The sequence below is a fragment of the Lolium perenne genome, chromosome 7, assembly GCF_019359855.2.
Source record: "Lolium perenne isolate Kyuss_39 chromosome 7, Kyuss_2.0, whole genome shotgun sequence".
NCBI classification, from domain to species: Eukaryota; Viridiplantae; Streptophyta; class Magnoliopsida; order Poales; family Poaceae; genus Lolium; species Lolium perenne.
Window position 1 is genome coordinate 23887512 of NC_067250.2, and position 11479 is coordinate 23898990.

The 11479-nt window shown below is 43.7% G+C and overlaps 1 protein-coding gene across 2 annotated transcripts; it reads right to left on the reverse strand.

The window, feature by feature from the left end:
- Window positions 1–237: 237 nt before the first annotated feature.
- LOC127318092 (uncharacterized) lies at window positions 238–9175 on the reverse strand. 2 transcript variants are annotated; one of them, XM_051348713.2, is made up of 16 exons: window positions 8834–9175; window positions 8627–8699; window positions 7666–7731; window positions 6528–6593; window positions 6307–6386; window positions 5198–5249; window positions 4955–5020; window positions 3919–3986; window positions 3796–3844; window positions 3563–3647; window positions 3370–3468; window positions 3207–3258; window positions 2734–2785; window positions 2533–2649; window positions 1574–2452; window positions 238–1066 (listed from the first exon to the last, which is right to left on the reverse strand). In XM_051348713.2, the coding sequence occupies exons 1-16, from the start codon at window positions 9052–9054 to the stop codon at window positions 485–487; spliced, it is 2607 nt and encodes an 868-aa protein (XP_051204673.1). In that variant the 5' UTR covers window positions 9055–9175; the 3' UTR covers window positions 238–484. The 2 variants fall into 2 exon arrangements, with proteins under 2 accessions (XP_051204673.1, XP_051204674.1); XM_051348714.2 differs by lacking the exon at window positions 4955–5020.
- Between the last annotated feature and the right edge of the window lie 2304 nt (window positions 9176–11479).

An 11479-nucleotide genomic window follows, 5' to 3' on the forward strand; every position in this document is an offset into this window, starting at 1 on the left:
TGGTTTGGAAAGTTGACAGAACTCAGGTTTCATTTCAGGTGATTAGTCGGAGAAAGCAGATCATTTCACGCTTCTGCTATTTAGAAAGAGAAGAAAAAAAAAGACAGCGTTTACTTGAGTGCACTACATTGGAATACAATTCACACTCTGCGCAGCAAATAATCCAAGTGCAGGTTCCAGTCCAAAGTTTAATTGTTTCGAATAAACATTCAAATTTTAAGAATGTAGGCCACAGGATAACACACCGAGAGAGGTGACATAAATTGAAGTTGCATTGTTCCATTACACAACACAGTTGTACGCTAAGCAGCACAAGGACTGCTATAAGAAAAAGGGCCTGCGTGAAGTTACTAGACTTTCCGTAATCCCTACATCGGAACCTAATATAACTAACACCTAAAATTAGAGGTTCTGAGTTAGGAGCCACTCACAAAAGCAGCTCCATGTTAGCTACTCTGCATCCAAAGCCACCCACAGCACCTGACTACCTGCCAGGTGGCTGAGCCTGGCTTGTCCGCTCACCACCTGGCTGCAGATAGCGTCCTATTGCTTGATCGTAAGCAGGGCCTACCAGGCTCCCCCTCATCCGCCCCGTAGGCTGCCAGTTCGGGTCCATCTGAAGCTCTGGGGCATCGGAAGATTCAACAAGAGGAGTGGCAGGAGCAGTCTGTGGTAGACCGGGAGACTGCACACGTGGTTGCACCGGTGGAGTTCCTGGTCGGGATACTGCTTGCGATCTCAATGCCTGGCTCTGCTGGGGTGGTTGCACCGGTGGAGTTCCTGGTCGGGATACTGCTTGCGATCTCAATGCCTGGCTCTGCTGGGGAGCAAAGAGATTGCTCGGCATGCCCTGGCTAACTGCACCAACTTGGGAAATGAATTGGCCCATTAGATTGTCAATTTGTCGCTGGTCTAAGTGCTGATATTGTTGGGGAAAGGGAGCTCCATGCGCATTAGCACCTCTACCCTGTCCTGGAACCCCCGTCGGTGGTCTCATATGCACGAAGGGTGGTGCAGCAAGGCCCATAACGCGGCCACGTGCATGGTTTGGCATGTTGCGCATGTCCTGCCAACATTTTGTAAGTTCGTCAGTATATGTTTGTCAAGATAAATCTAATTCAAGCAAAGCAAACGGAGAAGTCAATTCCATTTCTCACTAATAAGATTAAACTGGCTACCCTGACTACAGTACTGTTACTCAACTATGCCGTTCTTTTAGGTGACATAGTAGTACAAATAACCGCTATAGTCGAGAAAAACAGGTATCGTCACATGCTAAGTAATTACTGCAGTTGCAAAACGAAGGCATAATAGCATGCAACAAAGTAACAAAGAGAGTGAAGTGACCAAAACTAGGCATTAGGTACCTCCCCAAACTAAACAAGAAATTTTTCAATATCCAACACTCATACTAGTACTGCAGCTCACCTTAGTATTGCAGTCATCAACTAGTTCTAATGTGACAGTGTATATTTAATATGATGCGCATGGCAAAGTTATTGCAAGACAGAACAATGCGATGCTACACTATGTTGGGAAATATCATGCCAGAGGGCCTACAAAAGAGTATTACCTGTTGTGTCAACTGTTGATGCAACGATGGGGAACCATCAGGAGCCCTTGAGAGTGGCCCAACACCATTAATCATAGATGTGATTACGCTGTCTACATTTGTCACATGATGTGCTTGGTAGTTCGAAGAAGCTGAAATTGATTGTGGGTTGGGAGATGGAGGATTCAAGACATTTGCGTGCACCCTTCTAGATGAATTCTGCTGAGGCACTGCCAAAGCCTGGATTGCAATAGGTTCTCTCCTGACATTTCTAGGTATACTAGGTATAGCATGCCGTGCTACTTCTGATCTATGTTGAGAATCTAGCTGTGATTGTGTGTGCATAATATTGGGGTATGCTCCTTGTGAAATTTGTTGCATGGCAAATGTCAAATTGGGAGTTCCAAAAGAAGGAGAGGCGGCATCTCTGGTAGCAGGTTGCATTTGCATGATATCTCTAGGCAGAATAGACTCCAAGGTCCCAAAAGAACTAGAGCTTGGTCCACTTGTAGATGATAGTAACAAATTTTGGCCAGAAGTTGAGGTACCATTGCTAGATCCGTTATTTCCACCTCCTACATATAGATCTTCTGACTGGGCAGTTGTGCTTACAGGGAAATCTGCAAGATAGTCCATGACAGATAAATCTGGACTATTCAACACAGGCTTCAAATCTTCAGGGGTAGACGCCAAACTCATAGGCAGATCACCATCATCATCCTTGTTTACAAGGTCTATAACCTCGGAAATAGTTGCATCGGTATCTACAGTATCCCCATTCTGCTGAATCATGTCACCTGCGTGTCTATTTTTATCTGATTTCTCATCATGAATAGCTTTCCAAGATCCATCAGGGAATACAAGAATATCAATGATGTCATCACTAGTCTCTTGTAAAACCTAAAGAAAAAGGAGATTAATCACACAAGAAAATATAATGAGATGAAAACAGGTAACTAGAGATACATTGTACAACTTGCCTTGGCCATCTTTTGATCATTTCGTAGGTCAATAAAATTTGAAGGAGTATTACAAAATGGACAGCGCCAGGTCGGTTTCTTCAAGTTCATCTCCATGTAATTATCATAATCAAAACACTAGAAATATGGGTAATATTATTATTTCTGTCACGAACGGAAAAGCTCAATCCACCACCAAAAACAAACAGATTAAATTTATACCTGGTGGTGTTTGCATAGCTGCCCTTTAACTGGTGTCTTCATGCGCCTAAAACTGCAATAGGAAAAAAAACATTTTCAAGTTGCAGATCATCAGCACTTTCCATTCAAACAAAATGGATTTACAAAACTGAACACCAACATTCTAGAAAGACACATCGACTATCAAAGTGGTCATTATAAATAGAAGAAATTTGGGTGTCCTCAATCATCTTACGTAAAATACATATTTTACGAGGTCTCAAGTGGGCTCTTGCATGTGAAACGACAAGAACTTCTACATGAACTATGAACATCTGCACTGGTTCCTGTTTCTGGTTGCCAACACAGAAGCTGTGGATGTCAATTATATCATGCATGCACATTTGACTAGCTGACAAGACAACCCATGAACTCAATTTGGACGACTTAACCAGATTAGAATAGTCCAAACATGATACAGCAAAGTACATGCCATGAAGGATGATATACAGTACCTTATGGGGCACTTTAGGGATACTCTTGATGGCCCTTCAAGTATATCTGAATCTACATGAAAATCAAGACGTGTCCCAAAGAAATTTCACAATCATAAACAAAACAGAGTGTCATTTGTCGAAGCGTTACATATAACAGAAACAATTTAACTTAACCACCTACCAGGAAGATCTGCTGTGACTGGTTGGGCATAGTCATTGAGTTTTGGAGCATCAGAAGACATCAAATTGTTGACAAATGCTACTGCTATGATGTAGTTGGCTGCAATATAAAGTTAAATCAGCACATGTAAAAAAATTGATGTATGCTTCTGGCAAAGAAATGGAAGAACATAGATCAGCACCACTAAGCGTACCATTAAAATATCCAACAGCCTGTAAGATGTTTGCACCATATTTGAGCATCTTGGTGATATCAGTGGGAAACTGGGCTCCTGTTTCCTGTTAAATGTTTGAAACGCGTGAGCTAAGCTTGTTTAACAATTGAGATTAACAACAGTCCACAGGTTGAAAAAGCTTTGGCTCGATGCAAGAGAAATGGCAAGGAATGGCTTTTTTCTTCAAATATGTAGGCAAGGATGCTGCTAACCAGTGAAACATTAGTCCTCTTGTCCACACCTTTTCCATTTACTAAAAAGCTGAAACATAAAAGACGTCAGTCATGTTTCTTTGCTTAACAATGGCAAACATCAAAGCAAAGAAAGTAATGTACCTCACATGCGGTGGGGTTGCAATACATGATGAGACATCTAAGTTTTCCTTTTGGACAACAATTAGACTCTGCAGAAGGTGAAACAACCAATAAATACACCTGATATAACATCATGAGACAATGGCATGCAAATAAAATTAATAAGGTGATAACTACTGGAAATTCAATTTGGCTCCAGGGTGCATATGCTCCCTCTACCAAAAAATTATATTTCGAAAGGTCAAAAAAATTTGACAAAAAATTACACATGTACATCTCCACAATCTATGTGCATTCGTCAAGTTTCGGGAGGAACCAATATTTTGTGTGGTCTACGTAAAAAAAGAGAAAATTTATATTCTGAAAAAGCCTTATTTTTAGCATTGATTTGTCTTTTTTACACAAGTCTATTTTTCATGAAACAACTTTGCGGGCGTGTAGCATGTGAAGATGTACATGCGAATTTTTCGTTTCAATTTTTAAAAATTTCAAAATATGTGTAACATGCATTTCAAAATATAGGGAGCATATGCTCCCATGTGCCAAAACACCACTCTCGATAACTACAACAAATACATAGTCATGAAGTGCTACCACACAGATGAGGATTTTACAACAATGAGCATACAGAGGCTATTTACAGCTCGAACGAAGAACATATTCCAGAAGAGGTATTCCAGAAGAGGTATCACGGTCAACAGAACCAAAGTGGGCAACATGCAGAAAGCTAGAAACAACAAATTTACCAAGATTCAGTTGCCTGATGGAATCAGCTATCAGATTTAATGCACTACTTACAGATGCGAACAGAACATGATGCTACAGTCTTATCTGAAACATTGTAAAAACTAACTTAGAGGTTGCACTCTGTCAAAATAGTTTTATCCTTTTGATCAAGAAAACTCAAAAGAAACCTAGATAATTAAGTGAATATTATAATAGCAAAATAAAACAAAATCAGTACATGAGCAGCTTAATTAACACTCCTTGAGACAACCATACATGTAACATCACTGAAAATTAATGAAACAAATATTTTGCCTGGAATGATACTTACAATCTTCTCATTTTTAGGTAGATTTCTATGAATAAAGAAGTCAGCCATCAAAATATCATATCCAACCTGTAAGTACAGACAGATGTATCCAAATCAGGCTATATTTACAAAACATACCTTTATCGGTCATCTACATATGTTCTCACATATGAGGATTTAAGAATGCAAAAAAGTTGGCATAGTAATCAACAATGGAGAACTTTATCTTCAAAAACAGATATTTAAATTGAACAGATTGACCACCTTTGCTTCCAGCGAAGTGACTAAACGGTCGAACTTCAACTTAGGATAGTACCTACAAGCAGGATTACATTAAAACATATAGCATGTGCTACCAAGCTAATGAATGGCTTAAGTTGATCATATTATAACCAATTTTGTCAACCTAAACAGCTGAAAATAAGGAACTAAATTTTGAATTTAATACTGAAAAAAAACTTAAATACATACTGCTCTAAGCTACCAAATATTGGATTCGGATTCCATATTACAAATAATATATTTCCAGTAATTTTCACATTTGAACTTGATAATATGATTGTGATATCCGTGTCAGCTTGAATATAATAAGTTAAAAGTTTTAATCAAATAATTGAACAAGTTTCAAGAAAATAGGGTTTTTTGTTAGTTTTTGTAGTCCCAAATTCTATCATGTATAAGGATCTACCATGGATTTCAAGTCGAAAGACTAGTCGAGACTAGTCGAGACTAGTCGATGACTAGTCTACGAGTCGCATTTGCAAGGTCGACTCGGCCTGTCGACTCGACTCATTTGATGAGTCGATCGACTAGTCTTGACTAGTCTCGACTAGTCCAGGTTTGTGAGTCGGTCGACTTAAAAAATGACCCCACATGTTATAATTTTTTCCATTCTTTCCTCCCATTCCCATTTTCCCCCGTGTTTCCCCATGAAACCAAGATCGAGAGACAGTTTCCCCCGCTCAACCCCAAAAGCCAAAACACATCTTGGTGTTCTCTCCCTTGGCCGCCGCCTCTGCAAGAACCTGCCAGCCATTGGAAGGAATTGCCCAGGTTTTCCCCCACTCCCCTGTCCCCAACCTGTAGGCTGCTGGTTCATGGACAAGAGGAAGGCCTTGGCCATTGGAAGGAATTGCCCAGGTTTTTCCCCTGTCCCCAGCCTCATATTCTATGATTTTATCCTAAATTATATATTTTTATTAAAAATGAGTCTTGCTGAGTCGAGACTAGTCTAGACTAGTCTACGAGTCGCTGGCCCAGAACGACCGGTCGACTCGTCGACTCGCAAACCATGGGATCTACATAACCTAGACAACAGTGAAATTGATGGCAAATATCATGCAAATATTCAGAGGAAGCAATTCCTTCCTTACCTTGGCATTACTGTTGAAATGATTTCAAGCACAGTGTTGTCATTAGCTTGGCTAACCGGCGTGCAGAAGTTCCCCGATATCTGCATGGCAAGAGAAATTATAACTAGCTAAGATGATACGGCCATGCCACTGCCTAAGAATACAAACATGCACCCAGAAGGACAAAGGTGATCATAGAACCATACAAGAAGAAACGAAACATGATAATATTTCATACCCACCTCATCAGCCATTCTGAGAATGTCGATGTAATCTGCAGGTTGAAACCATTTATTTTTACAAGCATTCTGCAAAAACGCAAGTGTGTTACCAGAACATTTCAGTGGGTGATAAGCCACATAATATGGTGGAGAAGTAAGCTTATTAGGCAAATTGGCGTATAACATAATTAGCATATGCATGAAACCCTTTAAGCCGCTTGAGACAGCTCCAAGTAGAATGTGATTATGCAGTAAAGGAAATCTAGTTAGCATTGTGTTGAAGCAAATTAACTGTTGAAGCATCAATGCAGTTACAAAACAAAATATATTGTTAGCTATAGACCTGTATACGCTTGGATTTTTAAACAAACCAACGTGATTGAATGAAGGCTAAAAGCATGGATATTTTACATAGAGTAACAATTATGGATGAGAAAAAAGTTTCAGTGGGTGATAAGCCACATAATATGGTGGAGAAGTAAGCTTATTACACAAACTGTAACTTTGGCATATAACATAATTAGCATATGCATGAAACCCTTTAAGCCGCTTGAGACAGCTCCAAGTAGAATGTGATTATGCAGTAAAGGAAATATAGTTAGCATTGTGTTCAAGCAAATTAACTGTTGATACATCAATGCAGTTACAAAACAAAATATATTGTTAGCTATAGACCTGTATACGCTTGGATTTTTAAATAAACCAACGTGAATGAATGAAGGCTAAAAGCATGGATATTTTACATAGAGTAACAGTTATGGATGAGAAAAAAGTTTCAGTGGGTGATAAGCCACATAATATGGTGGAGAAGTAAGCTTATTACACAAACTGTAACTTTGGCATATAACATAATTAGCATATGCATGAAACCCTTTAAGCCGCTTGAGACAGCTCCAAGTAGAATGTGATTATGCAGTAAAGGAAATATAGTTAGCATTGTGTTCAAGCAAATTAACTGTTGATACATCAATGCAGTTACAAAACAAAATATATTGTTAGCTATAGACCTGTATACGCTTGGATTTTTAAATAAACCAACGTGAATGAATGAAGGCTAAAAGCATGGATATTTTACATAGAGTAACAGTTATGGATGAGAAAAAAGGTTCTAACTGATACTCATACTGCCAATACATGACTGAGAGGGAAAGCAATCTACCTTGCATGATATAATTAGTATCATGACGGAAGACTGTAGATAAGGATCATTTCTCAGCTGATACACCTGGTGAATAGAGGTAGACTTCATATTAGTAACACACGAGTGCAAAAAAAAATGTGTGCATACCTCAATTCACTGCATAAACACATGATCAGCCTTTCCAAAGAAAGTGAAAAGGAAACAGTTGACAGTGAAATTACATAACTGAACAGGTCATTGTGTTAGGTAACTCACACAACAAAGCTGGAAAGTAAGAAAGTTGCGTAAAAGAAAGAAGTTGGGACATGTAAATTACATTCCTCTAAGCCAGAACAGGTGGCATTTTGGGATGTTGCAGAAAACCAAGTGACATCTACGTATGACTAGGACTATGATAGCCCTAACAGTGTCAAAGAGAAGTTATGGTAAATTTACAGAAAACATACGGGCCTAACATGGCATTATGGTACATTTCATGATTTTCCACACTTTTCTTTGAAGTGTCTATTATTTGCCACATTACCATCACATGTAAGTGACACAGAAAGTGCGAAGAAAAGTGTGGCAAATTGTAAAATTTCCCCCCAAATTACACAGCTTGCACTCCCTGACTCCCTATATATTATGTTGGTTCGCTAAACAATCCAATTTCAGGCCAAAGTAAGCTAATTCGCAAAAGATCAAAGGTAAAATGCCTTACTCAATTACAGCAAATAACCACTATTCTATACATATTTAAGTTGACCAAAATTTGTAACTGCACACTGCAGTAGTAAGCCACACGAACAGTCTGCCACTAAAATTAAGAAGAACAGTCATGGGAAAACGATTGACACGCGAGCAGATAACTGCCACATCAGTTGTATGGAGCAGTTATAATAAAAAGATGGTGGAGGCAGTTGAGAAGACTGCCCTGGAAGAACAAGAGCAAGCGGAAACTGTCCGGTGCAGGAAGAAGAGGAAAAGCACAAATTTTTACCTTTCTCATAGTGTCGGGTATTTCGGCCGCGATCTTGGGAACATCGCCGCCGGAGAGCGCGTAATCGATCCCTCTGCAAGCACACGCCCAAAACGAAATTAGGCCACAGCGCTGTGTCAGACGCGCGAAACAAGGCGGCGGCGGCGGCCAAAAACCCTAAGAATTGGGGGAATGCCGGGAAGCGCGGATGTGAGTGGACGGACGGACCTGGCGAAGGCGTAGACGAGGTGGTTGAGGTCGGAGGAGGGGAGCGTGTTGTGGCCGCCGCGGAAGTGGACCTTGATCCGGTCGCCGATGGCCTGCAGGCGGAGGCCGTTCATGGCCACCGCCTTCTGCAGCTGCTCCTTGGCCTGCTGCTGCTGCGGCTGCGGGGCTGGGGCCGGCGCCGGCGGCTGGAGCGATGGTGACAGGGCGGCGCCGCCGGCCATGGGCTGGCTTGCTCTGAGTTGGGAAGGGGAGGCGGCGGGGGAGGAATGGCGAGTACCCGTAGCGGAGCGGTGGGTGGGTGGTTGAGTGTGGCGATGGATAGAGATGATGATGACGAGGAGAGGCTATTTCTGTGGCGAGAAAAAGATATTTGTGAGGCACGGAGTTATCGCGGTGGAGAAGTTGGGAGACGGACGGGGCGGTGAATGATGGTGGGGCCCACGCGTCGGCGAGCGGATTATGCCGGAGGTTTCTTAGGTGTCGGTTATGTCGCGGTCTTTTTTCCCGGTTCCAGTGTTTCTTTTTATCTTTTTCTTTTGCGTGTAGTAGATACTCTGGATTATTCTTTGAGTAAGGCTCACGTTTAAACAACCCAGATACTTATTTAGTCTTCTCTTTTCTCACCTTACAATTTACACTTATTAGAGCATCTCCACTCGTCCCCCCCCCCCCCCCCCCACACGGCATCCGGCGCATGACCGTATGAGGGTGCCGGCGCGTAACCCGTAAATAGGCGATGGCGGTGAGGCAGTCGATGGGGTAGCGCCAGTGGCCGGTGGAGTAGTAGCCGTTGCTGGAGTCGCGGTGCTGGGCTGGGGCGCGGGTGGAGACCGACTCTCCGCTAGGATCGTGCCACGCTGCGGGGCGCACCACGCCTTGACGTCGTCGTCCATGCCGCTGGTGTCGATGAGCAGGATCACCAGATCCTCCTTCCTCTTCTTGTCGACGATGTTGGCCTTGATCAGGTCCAGCTTGATGTTTGCCACTCCATGACCAATGCCCACCTTGCCGACGCCACCTCCTCCATCTTCGTGGCTTGCTCCGCCCGCGTGGCAGTGTGCGCGGTAGCGTCAGCGATGCACACCAGGATGAACGAGTGGAGCTTATCGATGGCCGGCGCGGCATCCCTCATTGCATTGGCTTTCTTGTTCCCGACGGGCTGGCCAACAGCAACTGGTGTAGGTGCGTCGTTGGGGTCAAACGGCGCGATGGCCTTGGCTAGGGCAGTCCAGACCTCCTTCCACTTGTCGCACGTCACGATTACGGGCGAACACATGCACGAACTTGAACTCGCGGCGTGGTTGTCCTCTCGGTAGGCGGTGATCATGGCGCGCATCTGCAATAAACTGCGGATGGTTGAAACGTCGGTGATCAAGGGCAATGCATGGTGGGAGCGGCGATAATACCTGATTCTCGAAGCTGGCGCCGCTAATGTGGATGCGGCGAACCTCCTCCACAACGTCGTGCCACTTGTTGCAGGCGTGTTGGATCATGTGCCAACGATGAGACATGGCGGACACGTTGCGATCGGCGGTGAGCGCCTTGAAGTAGGGATCAAGTAGCCGACGCTCGTCGAACGTGGCCTTCACCCTCTTCCAATAGGACTCTACGTTCTGGTTGGCGTCGGTGAAGGGGTCGATGCTCACGGTCTTCCATGCCTCGGCCAGGCACTCGTCCTCCCTCGAGCTCCACTTTGGCACGCGCCCGCCGGCCTTCTTCTTCGGGTCCGTCGCGGTGGCGCCCGACGCGATGCTGACCTTCTTTTTCTTGCCCTTGGGGTCGGCAACGGCCGGCGGGATCTCTTCGGGAGCCTTGAAATATGTGTACACGTCGTTCTCCCACCCGACGTCGTCGCCTTCTTCCTCATCTTCGGCATATGCCTTGATACGTCTCCAACGTATCTATAATTTCTGATGTTCCATGCTAGTTTTATGACAATATCTACATGTTTTGCTCACACTTTATAATGATTTCATGCATTTTCCGGAACTAACCTATTAACAAGATGCCGAGGTGCCGCCTCGTTTCTGTTGTTTTTGGTTCCAGAAAAGCTGTTCGGGCAATATTCTCGGAATTCGACGAAACAAAAGCCAAACATCTTATTTCACCGAGACGGACCAGAACACCGAAGGGGAGCCGGAGAGGAGGCCCAGGGCCCCCACACCACACTGGGGCGCGGCCTAGGAGGGGGGCGCGCCGCCCTATGGGGTGGGCCCCCCAGGCACCCCCTCGCGCCACCTCTTCGCCTATATAATCCCACGCGACGTAAAAACCCTACACTAATTGACTAAACTCCAGAAAGACACCAGGGGCGCCGCCGCCATCGCGAAACTCCGTTTCGGGGGATAGAATCTCTGTTCCGGCACGCCGCCGGGACGGGGAAGTGCCCTCGGAAGTCATCTCCATCGACGCCACCGCCTCCATCATGCTCCGTGAGTAGTTCCCCAATGGACTACGGGTTCTAGCAGTAGCTAGTTGGTACTCTCTCTCCCATGTACTTCAATACAATGATCTCATGAGCTGTCTTACATAATTGAGATCCATCTGATGTAATCGGTGTTGTGTTTGTTGGGATCCGATGAATTGTTACATTATGATTAGTCTATCTATAAATTTTGTGAAGTTATTGTTGCTGCAATCTTGTTG

Coding starts and splice junctions, on each gene's coding strand:
- LOC127318092 (XM_051348713.2), bottom strand. CDS start 9,054: ATGGCCGGCGGCGCCGCCCTGTCACCATCGCTCCAGCCGCCGGCGCCG. Junction 7,732..8,626: donor TACCCGACACTATGAGAAAG/GTAAAAATTTGT, acceptor TCTATTCACCAG/GTGTATCAGCTGAGAAATGA. Junction 3,987..4,954: donor TACCTAAAAATGAGAAGATT/GTAAGTATCATT, acceptor CACCTTCTGCAG/AGTCTAATTGTTGTCCAAAA.